Consider the following 21106-nt stretch of genomic DNA (forward strand, 5'->3'; position numbering starts at 1 on the left):
GGTCAGTATTAGGTGCTGTGGGTCACTAGCTGTAGGTACTGTAGGTCAGTATTAGGTGCTGTGGGTCACTAGCTGTAGGTACTGTAGGTCAGTATTAGGTGCTGTGGGTCACTAGCTGTAGGTACTGTAGGTCAGTATTAGGTGCTGTGGGTCACTAGCTGTAGGTACTGTAGGTCAGTATTAGGTACTGTGGGTCACTAGCAGTAGGTACTGTAGGTCAGTATTAGGTACTGTGAGTCACTAGCTGTAGGTACTGTAGGTCAGTATTAGGTACTGTGAGTCACTAGCAGTAGGTGCTGTAGGTCAGTATTAGGTGCTGTGGGTCACTAGCTGTAGGTACTGTAGGTCAGTATTAGGTGCTGTGGGTCACTAGCAGTAGGTACAGTAGGTCAGTATTAGGTGCTGTGGGTCACTAGCTGTAGGTACTGTAGGTCAGTATTAGGTGCTGTGGGTCACTAGCAGTAGGTACTGTAGGTCAGTATTAGGTACTGTGAGTCACTAGCTGTAGGTACTGTAGGTCAGTATTAGGTGCTGTGGGTCACTAGCAGTAGGTACTGTAGGTCAGTATTAGGTACTGTGGGTCACTAGCAGTAGGTACTGTAGGTCAGTATTAGGTACTGTGAGTCACTAGCTGTAGGTACTGTAGGTCAGTATTAGGTACTGTAGGTCAGTATTAGGTACTGTGGGTCACTAGCAGTAGGTACTGTAGGTCAGTATTAGGTACTGTGAGTCACTAGCTGTAGGTACTGTAGGTCAGTATTAGGTACTGTGAGTCACTAGCTGTAGGTACTGTAGGTCAGTATTAGGTACTGTGAGTCACTAGCTGTAGGTACTGTAGGTCAGTATTAGGTACTGTGAGTCACTAGCTGTAGGTACTGTAGGTCAGTATTAGGTACTGTGAGTCACTAGCTGTAGGTACTGTAGGTCAGTATTAGGTACTGTGAGTCACTAGCTGTAGGTACTGTAGGTCAGTATTAGGTACTGTGGGTCACTAGCAGTAGGTACTGTAGGTCAGTATTAGGTACTGTGAGTCACTAGCTGTAGGTACTGTAGGTCAGTATTAGGTGCTGTGGGTCACTAGCTGTAGGTACTGTGGGTCAGTATTAGGTACTGTGAGTCACTAGCTGTAGGTACTGTAGGTCAGTATTAGGTACTGTGAGTCACTAGCTGTAGGTACTGTAGGTCAGTATTAGGTACTGTGAGTCACTAGCTGTAGGTACTGTAGGTCAGTATTAGGTGCTGTGGGTCACTAGCAGTAGGTGCTGTAGGTCAGTATTAGGTGCTGTGGGTCACTAGCTGTAGGTGCTGTAGGTCAGTATTAGGTGTTGTAGGTCAGTATTAGGTACTGTGAGTCACTAGCAGTAGGTGCTGTAGGTCAGTATTAGGTGCTGTGGGTCACTAGCTGTAGGTGCTGTAGGTCAGTATTAGGTGCTGTGGGTCACTAGCTGTAGGTACTGTAGGTCAGTATTAGGTACTGTGGGTCACTAGCTGTAGGTGCTGTGGGTCACTAGCTGTAGGTACTGTGGGTCAGTATTAGGTACTGTGAGTCACTAGCTGTAGGTGCTGTAGGTCAGTATTAGGTACTGTGGGTCACTAGCTGTAGGTACTGTGGGTCAGTATTAGGTACTGTGAGTCACTAGCAGTAGGTGCTGTAGGTCAGTATTAGGTGCTGTGGGTCACTAGCTGTAGGTACTGTGAGTCACTAGCTGTAGGTACTGTGAGTCACTAGCAGTAGGTGCTGTAGGTCAGTATTAGGTGCTGTGGGTCACTAGCTGTAGGTGCTGTAGGTCAGTATTAGGTGCTGTGGGTCACTAGCTGTAGGTACTGTAGGTCAGTATTAGGTACTGTGGGTCACTAGCTGTAGGTGCTGTGGGTCAGTATTAGGTGCTGTAGGTCAGTATTAGGTGCTGTGGGTCACTAGCTGTAGGTACTGTAGGTCAGTATTAGGTACTGTGAGTCACTAGCAGTAGGTGCTGTAGGTCAGTATTAGGTGCTGTGGGTCACTAGCTGTAGGTGCTGTAGGTCAGTATTAGGTGCTGTGAGTCACTAGCTGTAGGTACTGTAGGTCAGTATTAGGTACTGTGGGTCACTAGCTGTAGGTACTGTAGGTCAGTATTAGGTGCTGTGGGTCACTAGCTGTAGGTACTGTAGGTCAGTATTAGGTACTGTGGGTCACTAGCTGTAGGTACTGTAGGTCAGTATTAGGTACTGTGGGTCACTAGCTGTAGGTACTGTAGGTCAGTATTAGGTGCTGTGGGTCACTAGCTGTAGGTACTGTAGGTCAGTATTAGGTACTGTGGGTCACTAGCTGTAGGTACTGTAGGTCAGTATTAGGTACTGTGGGTCACTAGCTGTAGGTACTGTAGGTCAGTATTAGGTACTGTGGGTCACTAGCTGTAGGTACTGTGGGTCAGCTATTTACTGCTCTCTGGTATCAGCCGCTAATAAAATTGTATTGTAATTGTAATGCTGATGTGCGCATGCGCGGTACAATCATTTCCAAACTTGCACGCTACTTCAAGAGTACTCATGCCGCGCATGCGCAGTACTGCTCGTCCGCCTTTAACAGGAAGCGCTATTCATCGTATCGGAAGTAGTTGCGGCGGCTCTGTCTGACCTCCCGGAGAGGCTGTGGTGACACGGAGATGGCAGAGGAGGAGATTCGCGACCCGGTGAGCAGAAAGGGGTGTGTGGGCTATTTATGAACGCACGGTATGGCGTCATTACTGTGCGTGACGTCATCCTAGGGGAGGAGTCACATGACAGCACAGCTGATACTTCCCGCCCCCTGCTGGTCTCACAGCACCCCCCGAAACGCATAATTATTACCGTGTGATGGTTGTACCCGTAGTGTTGTATTCCCTAAAGTTACAGCTCACTCACCTGCATCTGTTACCCCCGGCTATTGCCCCTGTGCCCTACACTCACCTGCATCTGTTACCCCCGGCTACTGCCCCTCTCCCCTACACTCACCTGCATCTGTTACCCCCGGCTACTGCCCCTGTGCCCTACACTCACCTGCATCTGTTACCCCCGGCTATTGCCCCTGTGCCCTACACTCACCTGCATCTGTTACCCCCGGCTACTGCCCCTGTGCCCTCACCTGCCCCTCTCCCCTACACTCACCTGCATCTGTTACCCCCGGCTATTGCCCCTGTGCCCTCACCTGCCCCTCTACCCTACACTCACCTGCATCTGTTACCCCCCGGCTATTGCCCCTGTGCCCTACACTCACCTGCATCTGTTACCCCCGGCTATTGCCCCTCTCCCCTACACTCACCTGCATCTGTTACCCCCGGCTATTGCCCCTCTCCCCTACACTCACCTGCATCTGTTACCCCCGGATACTGCCCCTGTGCCCTACACTCACCTGCATCTGTTACCCCCGGCTATTGCCCCTGTGCCCTACACTCACCTGCATCTCTTACCCCCGGCTATTGCCCCTCTCCCCTACACTCACCTGCATCTGTTACCCCCGGATACTGCCCCTGTGCCCTACACTCACCTGCATCTGTTACCCCCGGCTACTGCCCCTCTCCCCTACACTCACCTGCATCTGTTACCCCCCGGCTACTGCCCCTGTGCCCTACACTCACCTGCATCTGTTACCCCCGGCTATTGCCCCTGTGCCCTACACTCACCTGCATCTGTTACCCCCGGCTACTGCCCCTGTGCCCTCACCTGCCCCTCTCCCCTACACTCACCTGCATCTGTTACCCCCGGCTATTGCCCCTGTGCCCTCACCTGCCCCTCTACCCTACACTCACCTGCATCTGTTACCCCCGGCTATTGCCCCTGTGCCCTACACTCACCTGCATCTGTTACCCCCGGCTATTGCCCCTCTCCCCTACACTCACCTGCATCTGTTACCCCCGGCTATTGCCCCTCTCCCCTACACTCACCTGCATCTGTTACCCCCGGATACTGCCCCTGTGCCCTACACTCACCTGCATCTGTTACCCCCCGGCTATTGCCCCTGTGCCCTACACTCACCTGCATCTCTTACCCCCGGCTATTGCCCCTGTGCCCTACACTCACCTGCATCTGTTACCCCCGGCTACTGCCCCTGTGTCCTACACTCACCTGCATCTGTTACCCCCGGCTACTGCCCCTGTGCCCTACACTCACCTGCATCTGTTACCCCCGGCTATTGCCCCTCTCCCCTACACTCACCTGCATCTGTTACCCCCGGCTATTGCCCCTCTCCCCTACACTCACCTGCATCTGTTACCCCCGGCTATTGCCCCTCTCCCCTACACTCACCTGCATCTGTAACCCCCGGCTATTGCCTCTCTCCCCTACACTCACCTGCATCTGTTACCCCCGGCTACTGCCCCTGTGTCCTACACTCACCTGCATCTGTTACCCCCGGCTACTGCCCCTGTGCCCTACACTCACCTGCCCCTCTCCTCTACACTCACCTGCATCTGTTACCCCCGGCTATTGCCCCTGTGCCCTACAGTCACCTGCATCTGTAACCCCCGGCTATTGCCCCTCTCCCCTACACTCACCTGCATCTGTTACCCCCGGCTACTGCCCCTGTGTCCTACACTCACCTGCATCTGTTACCCCCGGCTACTGCCCCTGTGCCCTACACTCACCTGCCCCTCTCCTCTACACTCACCTGCATCTGTTACCCCCCGGCTATTGCCCCTGTGCCCTACACTCACCTGCATCTGTTACCCCCGGCTACTGCCCCTGTGCCCTACACTCACCTGCATCTGTTACCCCCGGCTACTGCCCCTCTCCCCTACACTCACCTGCATCTGTTACCCCCGGCTACTGCCCCTCTCCCCTACACTCACCTGCATCTGTTACCCCCGGCTATTGCCCCTCTCCCCTACACTCACCTGCATCTGTTACCCCCGGCTACTTGCCCCTGTGCCCTCACCTGCCCCTCTCCCCTACACTCACCTGCATCTGTTACCCCCGGCTACTTGCCCCTGTGCCCTACACTCACCTGCATCTCTTACCCCCGGCTATTGCCCCTGTGCCCTCACCTGACCCTCTCCCCTACACTCACCTGCATCTGTTACCCCCGGCTACTGCCCCTCTCCCCTACACTCACCTGCATCTGTTACCCCCGGCTATTGCCCCTCTCCCCTACACTCACCTGCATCTGTTACCCCCGGCTTCTGCCCCTGTGCCCTACACTCACCTGCATCTGTTACCCCCGGCTATTGCCCCTCTCCCCTACACTCACCTGCATCTGTTACCCCCGGCTATTGCCCCTCTCCCCTACACTCACCTGCATCTGTTACCCCCGGCTATTGCCCCTCTCCCCTACACTCACCTGCATCTGTTACCCCCGGCTTCTGCCCCTGTGCCCTACACTCACCTGCATCTGTTACCCCCCGGCTATTGCCCCTCTCCCCTACACTCACCTGCATCTGTTACCCCCGGCTATTGCCCCTCTCCCCTACACTCACCTGCATCTGTTACCCCCGGCTACTGCCCCTCTCCCCTACACTCACCTGCATCTGTTACCCCCCGGCTATTGCCCCTCTCCCCTACACTCACCTGCATCTGTTACCCCCGGATACTGCCCCTGTGCCCTACACTCACCTGCATCTGTTACCCCCGGCTATTGCCCCTCTCCCCTACACTCACCTGCATCTGTTACCCCCGGATACTGCCCCTCTCCCCTACACTCACCTGCATCTGTTACCCCCGGCTATTGCCCCTCTCCCCTACACTCACCTGCATCTGTTACCCCCGGATACTGCCCCTCTCCCCTACACTCACCTGCATCTGTTACCCCCGGATACTGCCCCTGTGCCCTACACTCACCTGCATCTGTTACCCCCGGCTATTGCCCCTCTCCCCTACACTCACCTGCATCTGTTACCCCCGGATACTGCCCCTCTCCCCTACACTCACCTGCATCTGTTACCCCCGGCTATTGCCCCTCTCCCCTACACTCACCTGCATCTGTTACCCCCGGATACTGCCCCTGTGCCCTACACTCACCTGCATCTGTTACCCCCGGCTATTGCCCCTCTCCCCTACACTCACCTGCATCTGTTACCCCCGGATACTGCCCCTGTGCCCTACACTCACCTGCATCTGTTACCCCCGGCTATTGCCCCTCTCCCCTACACTCACCTGCATCTGTTACCCCCGGATACTGCCCCTGTGCCCTACACTCACCTGCATCTGTTACCCCCGGCTACTGCCCCTGTGCCCTACACTCACCTGCATCTGTTACCCCCCGGCTATTGCCCCTCTCCCCTACACTCACCTGCATCTGTTACCCCCGGCTATTGCCCCTCTCCCCTACACTCACCTGCATCTGTTACCCCCGGCTATTGCCCCTGTGCCCTACACTCACCTGCATCTGTTACCCCCGGCTATTGCCCCTCTCCCCTACACTCACCTGCATCTGTTACCCCCGGCTATTGCCCCTCTCCCCTACACTCACCTGCATCTGTAACCCCCGGCTATTGCCTCTCTCCCCTACACTCACCTGCATCTGTTACCCCCGGCTACTGCCCCTGTGTCCTACACTCACCTGCATCTGTTACCCCCGGCTACTGCCCCTGTGCCCTACACTCACCTGCCCCTCTCCTCTACACTCACCTGCATCTGTTACCCCCGGCTATTGCCCCTGTGCCCTACAGTCACCTGCATCTGTAACCCCCGGCTATTGCCCCTCTCCCCTACACTCACCTGCATCTGTTACCCCCGGCTACTGCCCCTGTGTCCTACACTCACCTGCATCTGTTACCCCCGGCTACTGCCCCTGTGCCCTACACTCACCTGCCCCTCTCCTCTACACTCACCTGCATCTGTTACCCCCGGCTATTGCCCCTGTGCCCTACACTCACCTGCATCTGTTACCCCCGGCTACTGCCCCTGTGCCCTACACTCACCTGCATCTGTTACCCCCGGCTACTGCCCCTCTCCCCTACACTCACCTGCATCTGTTACCCCCGGCTACTGCCCCTCTCCCCTACACTCACCTGCATCTGTTACCCCCGGCTATTGCCCCTCTCCCCTACACTCACCTGCATCTGTTACCCCCGGCTACTTGCCCCTGTGCCCTCACCTGCCCCTCTCCCCTACACTCACCTGCATCTGTTACCCCCCGGCTACTTGCCCCTGTGCCCTACACTCACCTGCATCTCTTACCCCCGGCTATTGCCCCTGTGCCCTCACCTGCCCCTCTCCCCTACACTCACCTGCATCTGTTACCCCCGGCTACTGCCCCTCTCCCCTACACTCACCTGCATCTGTTACCCCCGGCTATTGCCCCTCTCCCCTACACTCACCTGCATCTGTTACCCCCCGGCTTCTGCCCCTGTGCCCTACACTCACCTGCATCTGTTACCCCCGGCTATTGCCCCTCTCCCCTACACTCACCTGCATCTGTTACCCCCGGCTATTGCCCCTCTCCCCTACACTCACCTGCATCTGTTACCCCCGGCTATTGCCCCTCTCCCCTACACTCACCTGCATCTGTTACCCCCGGCTTCTGCCCCTGTGCCCTACACTCACCTGCATCTGTTACCCCCGGCTATTGCCCCTCTCCCCTACACTCACCTGCATCTGTTACCCCCGGCTATTGCCCCTCTCCCCTACACTCACCTGCATCTGTTACCCCCGGCTACTGCCCCTCTCCCCTACACTCACCTGCATCTGTTACCCCCGGCTATTGCCCCTCTCCCCTACACTCACCTGCATCTGTTACCCCCGGATACTGCCCCTGTGCCCTACACTCACCTGCATCTGTTACCCCCGGCTATTGCCCCTCTCCCCTACACTCACCTGCATCTGTTACCCCCGGATACTGCCCCTCTCCCCTACACTCACCTGCATCTGTTACCCCCGGCTATTGCCCCTCTCCCCTACACTCACCTGCATCTGTTACCCCCGGATACTGCCCCTCTCCCCTACACTCACCTGCATCTGTTACCCCCGGATACTGCCCCTGTGCCCTACACTCACCTGCATCTGTTACCCCCGGCTATTGCCCCTCTCCCCTACACTCACCTGCATCTGTTACCCCCGGATACTGCCCCTCTCCCCTACACTCACCTGCATCTGTTACCCCCGGCTATTGCCCCTCTCCCCTACACTCACCTGCATCTGTTACCCCCGGATACTGCCCCTGTGCCCTACACTCACCTGCATCTGTTACCCCCGGCTATTGCCCCTCTCCCCTACACTCACCTGCATCTGTTACCCCCGGATACTGCCCCTGTGCCCTACACTCACCTGCATCTGTTACCCCCGGCTATTGCCCCTCTCCCCTACACTCACCTGCATCTGTTACCCCCGGATACTGCCCCTGTGCCCTACACTCACCTGCATCTGTTACCCCCGGCTACTGCCCCTGTGCCCTACACTCACCTGCATCTGTTACCCCCGGCTATTGCCCCTCTCCCCTACACTCACCTGCATCTGTTACCCCCGGCTATTGCCCCTCTCCCCTACACTCACCTGCATCTGTTACCCCCGGCTATTGCCCCTGTGCCCTCACCTGCCCCTCTCCCCTACACTCACCTGCATCTGTTACCCCCGGCTATTGCCCCTGTGCCCTCACCTGCCCCTCTCCCCTACACTCACCTGCATCTGTTACCCCCGGCTATTGCCCCTGTGCCCTCACCTGCCCCTCTCCCCTACACTCACCTGCATCTGTTACCCCCGGCTATTGCCCCTGTGCCCTCACCTGCCCCTCTCCCCTACACTCACCTGCATCTGTTACCCCCGGCTATTGCCCCTGTGCCCTCACCTGCCCCTCTCCCCTACACTCACCTGCATCTGTTACCCCCGGCTATTGCCCCTGTGCCCTCACCTGCCCCTCTCCCCTACACTCACCTGCATCTGTTACCCCCGGCTATTGCCCCTGTGCCCTCACCTGCCTCGCTCCCCTACACTCACCTGCATCTGTTACCCCCGGCTACTGCTCCTGTGCCCTCACCTGCCCCTCTCCTCTACACTCACCTGCATTTAGTACCCCCGGCTACTGCCCCTGTGCCCTCACCTGCCCCTCTCCTCTACACTCACCTGCATTTAGTACCCCCGGCTACTGCCCCTGTGCCCTCACCTGCCCCTCTCCCCTACACTCACCTGCATCTAGTACCCCCGGCTATTGCCCCTCTCCCCTACACTCACCTGCATCTGTTACCCCCGGCTACTGCCCCTGTGCCCTACACTCACCTGCATCTAGTACCCCCGGCTACTGCTCCTGTGCCCTCACCTGCCCCTCTCCTCTACACTCACCTGCATTTAGTACCCCCGGCTACTGCCCCTGTGCCCTCACCTGCCCCTCTCCCCTACACTCACCTGCATCTAGTACCCCCGGCTACTGCCCCTGTGCCCTCACCTGCCCCTCTCCTCTACACTCACCTGCATCTAGTACCCCCGGCTACTGCCCCTGTGCCCTCACCTGCCCCTCTCCCCTACACTCACCTGCATCTGTTACCCCCGGCTATTGCCCCTGTGCCCTCACCTGCCTCGCTCCCCTACACTCACCTGCATCTAGTACCCCCGGCTACTGCCCCTGTGCCCTCACCTGCCCCTCTCCTCTACACTCACCTGCATCTAGTACCCCCCGGCTACTGCCCCTGTGCCCTCACCTGCCCCTCTCCCCTACACTCACCTGCATCTATTACCCCCGGCTACTGCCCCTGTGCCCTCACCTGCCCCTCTCCCCTACACTCACCTGCATCTGTTACCCCCGGCTATTGCCCCTGTGCCCTCACCTGCCCCTCTCCTCTACACTCACCTGCATCTAGTACCCCCGGCTACTGCCCCTGTGCCCTCACCTGCCCCTCTCCCCTACACTCACCTGCATCTAGTACCCCCGGCTACTGCCCCTGTGCCCTCACCTGCCCCTCTCCCCTACACTCACCTGCATCTAGTACCCCCGGCTACTGCCCCTGTGCCCTCACCTGCCCCTCTCCCCTACACTCACCTGCATCTAGTACCCCCGGCTACTGCCCCTGTGCCCTCACCTGCCCCTCTCCCCTACACTCACCTGCATCTAGTACCCCCCGGCTACTGCCCCTGTGCCCTCACCTGCCCCTCTCCCCTACACTCACCTGCATCTAGTACCCCCGGCTACTGCCCCTCTCCCCTACACTCAGCTGCCCCTCTCCCCTACACTCAGCTGCCCCTCTCCCCTACACTCAGCTGCCCCTCTCCCCCACACTCAGCTGCCCCTCTCCCCCACACTCAGCTGCCCCTCTCCCCTACACTCAGCTGCCCCTCTCCCCTACACTCAGCTGCCCCTCTCCCCTACACTCAGCTGCCCCTCTCCCCTACACTCAGCTGCCCCTCTCCCCTACACTCAGCTGCCCCTCTCCCCTACACTCAGCTGCCCCTCTCCCCTACACTCAGCTGCCCCTCTCCCCTACACTCAGCTGCATCTGTTACCCCCGGCTATTGCCCCTGTGCCCTCAGCTGCCCCTCTCCCCTACACTCAGCTGCATCTGTTACCCCCGGCTATTGCCCCTGTGCCCTCAGCTGCCCCTCTCCCCTACACTCACCTGCATCTGTTACCCCCGGCTATTGCCCCTGTGCCCTCACCTGCCCCTCTCCCCTACACTCACCTGCATCTGTTACCCCCGGCTATTGCCCCTGTGCCCTCACCTGCCCCTCTCCCCTACACTCACCTGCATCTGTTACCCCCGGCTACTGCCCCTGTGCCCTCACCTGCCCCTCTCCCCTACACTCACCTGCATCTAGTACCCCCGGCTACTGCCCCTGTGCCCTCACCTGCCCCTCTCCTCTACACTCACCTGCATTTAGTACCCCCGGCTACTGCCCCTGTGCCCTCACCTGCCCCTCTCCCCTACACTCACCTGCATCTAGTACCCCCGGCTATTGCCCCTCTCCCCTACACTCACCTGCATCTGTTACCCCCGGCTACTGCCCCTGTGCCCTACACTCACCTGCATCTGTTACCCCCGGCTATTGCCCCTCTCCCCTACACTCAACTGCATCTGTAACCCCCGGCTATTGCCCCTGTGCCCTCACCTGCCCCTCTCCCCTACACTCACCTGCATCTGTTACCCCCGGCTACTGCCCCTGTGCCCTCACCTGCCCCTCTCCCCTACACTCACCTGCATCTGTTACCCCCGGCTATTGCCCCTGTGCCCTCACCTGCCTCGCTCCCCTACACTCACCTGCATCTAGTACCCCCGGCTACTGCCCCTGTGCCCTCACCTGCCCCTCTCCTCTACACTCACCTGCATTTAGTACCCCCGGCTACTGCCCCTGTGCCCTCACCTGCCCCTCTCCCCTACACTCACCTGCATCTAGTACCCCCGGCTATTGCCCCTCTCCCCTACACTCAACTGCATCTGTTACCCCCGGCTACTGCCCCTGTGCCCTCACCTGCCCCTCTCCCCTACACTCACCTGCATCTGTTACCCCCGGCTACTGCCCCTGTGCCCTCACCTGCCCCTCTCCTCTACACTCACCTGCATCTAGTACCCCCGGCTACTGCCCCTGTGCCCTCACCTGCCCCTCTCCCCTACACTCACCTGCATCTGTTACCCCCGGCTATTGCCCCTGTGCCCTCACCTGCCTCGCTCCCCTACACTCACCTGCATCTAGTACCCCCGGCTATTGCCCCTGTGCCCTCACCTGCCCCTCTCCCCTACACTCACCTGCATCTGTTACCCCCGGCTATTGCCCCTGTGCCCTCACCTGCCCCTCTCCCCTACACTCACCTGCATCTGTTACCCCCGGCTATTGCCCCTGTGCCCTCACCTGCCCCTCTCCCCTACACTCACCTGCATCTGTTACCCCCGGCTACTGCCCCTGTGCCCTCACCTGCCCCTCTCCCCTACACTCACCTGCATCTGTTACCCCCGGCTATTGCCCCTGTGCCCTCACCTGCCTCGCTCCCCTACACTCACCTGCATCTAGTACCCCCGGCTACTGCCCCTGTGCCCTCACCTGCCCCTCTCCTCTACACTCACCTGCATTTAGTACCCCCGGCTACTGCCCCTGTGCCCTCACCTGCCCCTCTCCCCTACACTCACCTGCATCTAGTACCCCCGGCTATTGCCCCTCTCCCCTACACTCAACTGCATCTGTTACCCCCGGCTATTGCCCCTGTGCCCTCACCTGCCCCTCTCCCCTACACTCACCTGCATCTGTTACCCCCGGCTACTGCCCCTGTGCCCTCACCTGCCCCTCTCCCCTACACTCACCTGCATCTGTTACCCCCGGCTACTGCCCCTGTGCCCTCACCTGCCCCTCTCCTCTACACTCACCTGCATCTAGTACCCCCGGCTACTGCCCCTCTCCCCTACACTCACCTGCATCTGTTACCCCCGGCTATTGCCCCTGTGCCCTCACCTGCCTCGCTCCCCTACACTCACCTGCATCTAGTACCCCCGGCTACTGCCCCTGTGCCCTCACCTGCACCTCTCCTCTACACTCACCTGCATCTAGTACCCCCGGCTACTGCCCCTGTGCCCTCACCTGCCCCTCTCCCCTACACTCACCTGCATCTGTTACCCCCGGCTATTGCCCCTGTGCCCTCACCTGCCCCTCTCCCCTACACTCACCTGCATCTGTTACCCCCGGCTACTGCCCCTGTGCCCTCACCTGCCCCTCTCCTCTACACTCACCTGCATCTAGTACCCCCGGCTACTGCCCCTGTGCCCTCACCTGCCCCTCTCCCCTACACTCAGCTGCATCTGTTACCCCCGGCTACTGCCCCTGTGCCCTCACCTGCCCCTCTCCTCTACACTCACCTGCATCTAGTACCCCCGGCTACTGCCCCTGTGCCCTCACCTGCCCCTCTCACCTGCATCTAGTACCCCCGGCTACTGCCCCTGTGCCCTCACCTGCCCCTCTCCCCTACACTCACCTGCATCTAGTACCCCCGGCTACTGCCCCTGTGCCCTCACCTGCCCCTCTCCCCTACACTCACCTGCATCTAGTACCCCCGGCTACTGCCCCTGTGCCCTCACCTGCCCCTCTCCCCTACACTCACCTGCATCTAGTACCCCCGGCTACTGCCCCTCTCCCCTACACTCACCTGCCCCTCTCCCCTACACTCACCTGCCCCTCTCCCCTACACTCACCTGCCCCTCTCCCCTACACTCAGCTGCCCCTCTCCCCTACACTCACCTGCCCCTCTCCCCTACACTCAGCTGCCCCTCTCCCCTACACTCAGCTGCCCCTCTCCCCTACACTCAGCTGCCCCTCTCCCCTACACTCAGCTGCCCCTCTCCCCTACACTCAGCTGCCCCTCTCCCCTACACTCAGCTGCCCCTCTCCCCTACACTCAGCTGCCCCTCTCCCCTACACTCAGCTGCCCCTCTCCCCTACACTCAGCTGCCCCTCTCCCCTACACTCAGCTGCATCTGTTACCCCCGGCTACTGCCCCTGTGCCCTCACCTGCCCCTCTCCCCTACACTCACCTGCATCTAGTACCCCCGGCTACTGCCCCTGTGCCCTCACCTGCCCCTCTCCCCTACACTCACCTGCATCTAGTACCCCCGGATACTGCCCCTGTGCCCTCACCTGCCCCTCTCCCCTACACTCACCTGCCCCTCTCCCCTACACTCACCTGCATCTAGTACCCCCGGCTACTGCCCCTGTGCCCTCACCTGCCCCTCTCCCCTACACTCACCTGCATCTAGTACCCCCGGATACTGCCCCTGTGCCCTCACCTGCCCCTCTCCCCTACACTCACCTGCATCTATTACCCCCGGCTACTGCCCCATGTGCCCTCACCTGCCCCTCTCCCCTACACTCACCTGCATCTATTACCCCCGTATACTGCCCCTCTCCCCTACACTCACCTGCCCCTCTCCTCTACACTCACCTGCATCTAGTACCCCCGGCTACTGCCCCTGTGCCCTCACCTGCCCCTCTCCTCTACACTCACCTGCATCTAGTACCCCCGGCTACTGCCCCATGTGCCCTCACCTGCCCCTCTCCTCTACACTCACCTGCATCTTTTACCCCCGGCTACTGCCCCATGTGCCCTCACCTGCCCCTCTCCTCTACACTCACCTGCATCTAGTACCCCCGGCTACTGCCCCATGTGCCCTCACCTGCCCCTCTCCCCTACACTCACCTGCCCCTCTCCCCTACACTCAGCTGCATCTATTACCCCCGGCTACTGCCCCTCTCCCCTACACTCACCTGCATCTATTACCCCCGGCTACTGCCCCATGTGCCCTCACCTGCCCCTCTCCCCTACACTCACCTGCATCTAGTACCCCCGGCTACTGCCCCATGTGCCCTCACCTGCCCCTCTCCCCTACACTCGGCTGCATCTAGTACCCCCGGCTACTGCCCCTGTTCCCTCACCTGCCCCTCTCCCCTACACTCACCTGCATCTATTACCCCCGGCTACTGCCCCTGTGCCCTCACCTGCCCCTCTCCCCTTCACTCACCTGCCCCTCTCCCCTTCACTCACCTGCCCCTCTCCCCTACACTCGGCTGCCCCTCTCCCCTACACTCGGCTGCATCTATTACCCCTGGCTACTGCCCCATGTGCCCTCACCTGCCCCTCTCCCCTACACTCACCTGCCCCTCTCCCCTACACTCAGCTGCATCTATTACCCCCGGCTACTGCCCCTGTGCCCTCACCTGCCCCTCTCCCCTACACTCACCTGCCCCTCTCCCCTACACTCAGCTGCATCTAGTACCCCCGGCTACTGCCCCTGTGCCCTCACCTTCCCCTCTCCCCTACACTCACCTGCCCCTCTCCCCTACACTCACCTGCATCTGTTACCCCCGGCTACTGCCCCTCTCCCCTACACTCACCTGCATCTGTTACCCCCGGCTACTGCCCCTGTGCCCTACACTCACCTGCATCTGTTACCCCCGGCTACTGCCCCTCTCCCCTACACTCACCTGCATCTGTTACCCCCGGCTACTGCCCCTCTCCCCTACACTCACCTGCATCTGTTACCCCCGGCTACTGCCCCTCTCCCCTACACTCACCTGCATCTGTTACCCCCGGCTACTGCCCCTCTCCCCTACACTCACCTGCATCTGTTACCCCCGGCTACTGCCCCTCTCCCCTACACTCACCTGCATCTGTTACCCCCGGCTACTGCCCCTGTGCCCTCACCTGCTCCTCTTTCCTACAGTCACCTGCATCTAGTACCCCCGGCTACTGCCCCTGTGCCCTCACCTGCCCCTCTCCCCTACGCTTGCCTGCATCTAGTACCCCCGGCTACTGCCCCTGTGTCCTCACCTGCCCCTCTCCTCTACACTCACCTGCATCTAGTACCCCCGGCTATTGCCCCTGTGTCCTCACCTGCCCCTCTCCTCTACACTCACCTGCATCTAGTACCCCCGGCTACTGCCCCTGTGCCCTCATCTGCATCTAGTACCCCCGGCTACTGCCCCTGTGCCCTCACCTGCTCCTCTTTCCTACAGTCACCTGCATCTAGTACCCCTGGCTACTGCCCCTGTGCCCTCACCTGCCCCTCTCCCCTACGCTTGCCTGCATCTAGTACCCCCGGCTACTGCCCCTGTGTCCTCACCTGCCCCTCTCCTCTACACTCACCTGCATCTAGTACCCCCGGCTACTGCCCCTCTCCCCTACACTCACCTGCATCTATTACCCCCGGCTACTGCCCCTCTCCTCTACACTCACCTGCATCTATTACCCCCGGCTACTGCCCCTCTCCTCTACACTCACCTGCATCTAGTACCCCCGGCTATTGCCCCTGTGTCCTCACCTGCCCCTCTCCCCTACACTTACCTGCATCTAGTACCCCCGGCTACTGCCCCTCTCCTCTACACTCACCTGCCCCTCTCCCCTTCACTCACCTGCCCCTCTCCTTTACACTCACCTGCCCCTCTCCTCTACACTCACCTGCATCTAGTACCCCCGGCTACTGCCCCTGTGCCCTCACCTGCCCCTCTCCTCTACACTCACCTGCATCTAGTTCCCCCGGCTACTGCCCCTGTGCGCTCACATGCCTCTCTCCTACGCTCACCTGCATCTAGTACCCCCGGCTACTGCCCCTGTGTCCTCACCTGCCCCTCTCCTCTACACTCACCTGCATCTAGTTCCCCCGGCTACTGCCCCTGTGCTCTCACCTGCCCCTCTCCTCTACACTCACCTGCATCTAGTTCCCCCGGCTACTGCCCCTGTGTCCTCACCTGCCCCTCTCCCCTATGCTCACCTACATCTAGTACCCCCGGCTACTGCCCCTGGGCCCTCACCTGCCCCTCTCTCCTACACTCACCTGCATCTAGTACCCCCGGCTACTGCCCCTCTCCCCTACATTCACCTGCATCTTGTACCCGCGGCTATTGCCCCTCTCCTCTATACTCACCTGCATCTAGTACCCTCGGATACTGCCCCTGTACCCTCACCCACCTCATCCCTCCTTACTCACCTGCCCTCGCTCCCTCCCTTAGCGCTAATATAGTATTATTTACTGTATAGTGAGGTACTGAGTTGTATTTAGTGCACATAGAGATGCAGTTAGTCCTGTTGCACATTACATGATACTATTATTTATATAATGTAGTATATTAGCGCTAATATAGTATTATTTACTGTATAGTGAGGCACTGAATTGTATTTAGTGCACATAGAGATGCAGTTAGTCCTGTTGTACATTACATCAGTGCTTGACAAATGTGTTTAAAAATTAGGAGCCAGTAAGAAAATTTAGGAGCCAGGCATATTTTTAGGAGCCAGACCGTTGGATTTGTATATAGATATATGGAGAATAACCCAAAAAGTTAGGAGCCAGGGGTAAAATTCTAGGAGCCAGTGGCTACTAGGCTCCTGGGTTTGTTGAGCCCTGCATTACATGATACTTTTATTTATATAATGTAGTATATTAGCGCTAATATAGTATTGTTATTTACTGTATAGTGAGGTACTGAGTTGTATTTAGTGCACATAGAGATGCAGTTAGTCCTGTTGTACATTACATGATACTATTATTTATATAATGTAGTATATTAGCGCTAATATAGTATTTACTGTATAGTGAGGTACGGAGTTGTGTTTAGTGCACATAAAGATGCAGTTAGTCCTCTTGCACATTACATGATAGTATTATTTATATAATGTAGTATATTAGCGCTAATATAGTATTATTTACTGTATAGTGAGGTACTGAGATGTATTTAGTGCACATAGAGATGCAGTTAGTCCTGTTGCACATTACATGATAGTATTATTTATATAATGTAGTATATTAGCTCTAATATAGTATTGTTATTTACTGTATAGTGAGGTACTGAGTTGTATTTAGTGCACATAGAGATGCAGTTAGTCCTGTTGTACATTACATGATACTATTATTTATATAATGTAGTATATTAGCGCTAATAAAGTATTATTTACTGTATAGTGAGGTACTGAGATGTATTTAGTGCACATAGAGTTGCAGTTAGTCCTGTTGCACATTACATGATACTATTATTTATATAATGTAGTATATTAGCGCTAATATAGTATTATTTACTGTATAGTGAGGTACTGAGTCGTATTTAGTGCACATAGAGATGCAGTTAGTCCTGTTGTACATTACATGATACTATTATTTATATAATGTAGTATATTAGCCCTAATATAGTATTGTTATTTACTGTATAGTGAGGTACTGAGTTGTATTTAGTGCACATAAAGATGCAGTTAGTCCTGTTGTACATTACATGATACTATTATTTATATAATGTAGTATATTAGCGCTAATATTGTATTGTTATTTACTGTATAGTGAGGTACTGAGTTGTATTTAGTGCACATAAAGATGCAGTTAGTGCTGTTGTACATTACATGATACTATTATTTATATAATGTAGTATATTAGCGCTAATATAGTATTTTTTACTGTATAGTGAGGTACTGAGTTGTATTTAGTGCACATAAAGATGCAGTTAGTCCTGTTGTACATTACATGATACTATTATTTATATAATGTAGTATATTAGCGCTAATATAGTGGTATTTACTGTATAGTGAGGTACTAAGTTGTATTTAGTGCACATAGAGATGCAGTTAGTCCTGTTGTACATTACATGATACTATTATTTATATAATGTAGTATATTAGCGCTAATATAGTATTGTTATTTACTGTATAGTGAGGTACTGAGTTGTATTTAGTGCACATAGAGATGCAGTTAGTCCTGTTGCACATTACATGATACTATTATTTATATAATGTAGTATATTAGCGCTAATATAGTATTATTTACTGTATAGTGAGGCACTGAGTTGTATTTAGTGCACATAGAGATGCAGTTAGTCCTGTTGTACATTACATGATACTATTATTTATATAATGTAGTATATTAGCGCTAATATAGTATTGTTTACTGTATAGTGAGGTACTGAGTTGTATTTAGTGCACATAGAGATGCAGTTAGTCCTGTTGTACATTACATGATACTATTATTTATATAATGTAGTATATTAGCGCTAATATAGTATTATTTACTGTATAGTGAGGCACTGAGTTGTATTTAGTGCACATAGAGATGCAGTTAGTCCTGTTGTACATTACATGATACTATTATTTATATAATGTAGTATATTAGCGCTAATATAGTATTATTTACTGTATAGTGAGGTACTGAGTTGTATTTAGTGCACATAGAGATGCAGTTAGTCCTCTTGTACATTACATGATACTATTATTTATATAATGTAGTATATTAGCGCTAATATAGTATTTACTGTATAGTGAGGTACTGAGTTGTATTTAGTGCACATAAAGATGCAGTTAGTCCTGTTGTACATTACATGATACTATTATTTATATAATGTAGTATATTAGCGCTAATATAGTATTATTTACTGTATAGTGAGGTACTGAGTTGTATTTAGTGCACATAAAGATGCAGTTAGTCCTGTTGTACATTACATGATACTATTATTTATATAATGTAGTATATAAGCGCTAATATAGTATTATTTACTGTATAGTGAGGTACGGAGTTGTTTAGTGCACATAGAGATGCAGTTAGTCCTGTTGTACATTACATGATAGTATTATTCATATAATGTAGTATATTAGCGCTAATATAGTATTGTTATTTACTGTATAGTGAGGTACTGAGATGTATTTAGTGCACATAGAGATGCAGTTAGTCCTGTTGTACATTACATGATACTATTATTTATATAATGTAGTATATTAGCGCTAATATAGTATTTACTGTATAGTGAGGTACTGAGTTGTATTTAGTGCACATAAAGATGCAGTTAGTCCTGTTGTACATTACATGATACTATTATTTATATAATGTAGTATATAAGCGCTAATATAGTATTATTTACTGTATAGTGAGGTACGGAGTTGTTTAGTGCACATAGAGATGCAGTTAGTCCTGTTGTACATTACATGATAGTATTATTCATATAATGTAGTATATTAGCGCTAATATAGTATTGTTATTTACTGTATAGTGAGGTACTGAGTTGTATTTAGTGCACATAAACATGCAGTTAGTCCTGTTGCACATTACATGATACTATTATTTATATAATGTAGTATATTAGCGCTAATATAGTATTATTTACTGTATAGTGAGGTACTGAGTTGTATTTAGTGCACATAAAGATGCAGTTAGTCCTGTTGCACATTACATGATACTATTATTTATATAATGTAGTATATTAGCGCTAATATAGTATTATTTACTGTATAGTGAGGTACTGAGTTGTATTTAGTGCACATAAAGATGCAGTTAGTCCTGTTGCACATTACATGATACTATTATTTATATAATGTAGTATATTAGCGCTAATATAGTATTATTTACTGTATAGTGAGGTACTGAGTTGTATTTAGTGCACATAGAGATGCAGTTAGTCCTGTTGTACATTACATGATACTATTATTTATATAATGTAGTATATTAGCGCTAATATAGTATTATTTACTGTATAGTGAGGTACGGAGTTGTATTTAGTGCACATAGAGATGCAGTTAGTCCTGTTGTACATTACATGATACTATTATTTATATAATGTAGTATATTAGCGCTAATATAGTATTATTTACTGTATAGTGAGGTACTGAGATGTATTTAGTGCACATAAAGATGCAGTTAGTCCTGTTGTACATTACATGATACTATTATTTATATAATGTAGTATATTAGCGCTAATATAGTATTATTTACTGTATAGTGAGGTACTAAGTTGTATTTAGTGCACATAGAGATGCAGTTAGTCCTGTTGTACATTACATGATACTATTATTTATATAATGTAGTATATTAGCGCTAATATAGTATTATTTACTGTATAGTGAGGTACTGAGATGTATTTAGTGCACATAAAGATGCAGTTAGTCCTGTTGTACATTACATGATACTATTATTTATATAATGTAGTATATTAGCGCTAATATAGTATTATTTACTGTATAGTGAGGTACGGAGTTGTATTTAGTGCACATAACATACTAAACAATTGCTAAGGTTTGCCAGTATAGAAAAGCCCATATGCCCCCAGGGCAGGAAATGATCTTGGAAATTCAGCATCCCATAATATGACCATGAAGCTCTTTTTATTGAGCACATAGGATCGGATACCGGCCCCTGTTCACAGTTCAGTGAGGTGGGGGTGCAGACTACAACGGCCGGATCCAACTGATAAAGCAAAAGCACATCGCTGTACTCCTGGGTAGGATAAAACAACTTTATTTATAGCGGTATCTGAGCGACAATCTGTGCTCAGTAAAAGAGCGTTCATGTTGTGCTCCGTTCACTGGCCTGATGACCTCACTTAAATGGGAGGTGCAAATATGTTTAGGCAGAACTGAGCGAGACTTCAATATAACAGGCGGTTCTGACGTACATATAGAAACAGACCATCTATATATATATACATACAGTGTTTTAAAAATAAAATACCTAAATAACAAATCAGGAGTAAAAGGATTAATCCACACTAGCTTCAGCAAGTCTATCTACTTTCATTTAAAACTATTTCACTTTTTGGGTAAACTGTTCCTTTAAGGACAGATGTGTAGCATGAATAGCCTTTAGTTAAGTTGTTGTTCAGTCTTTTGTGCAGACAGATGTAATCACTGAAACAGTCTACGCCAGTGCTTGACAAATTTGTTAAGAAATTAGGAGCTAGTAAGGATATTTAGGAGCCAGGCAGTGTTATTTGTATATAAATATATGGAGAA

General features: G+C 53.4%; 1 protein-coding gene across 1 annotated transcript in view; it reads left to right on the plus strand.

Annotated features, from left to right (window-relative positions):
* Positions 1 to 2610: 2610 nt before the first annotated feature.
* LOC128655853 (zinc finger protein 84) overlaps positions 2611 to 21106 on the plus strand; it is a gene marked incomplete in the record, with an annotated part of 373484 nt that continues 354988 nt past the window's right edge. The window contains 1 exon segment of the mRNA XM_053709421.1: positions 2611 to 2672. Coding sequence (XP_053565396.1) covers positions 2646 to 2672 — 27 coding nt within the window.

This window comes from Bombina bombina, chromosome 4, assembly GCF_027579735.1.
Source record: "Bombina bombina isolate aBomBom1 chromosome 4, aBomBom1.pri, whole genome shotgun sequence".
Classification (NCBI taxonomy): domain Eukaryota; kingdom Metazoa; phylum Chordata; class Amphibia; order Anura; family Bombinatoridae; genus Bombina; species Bombina bombina.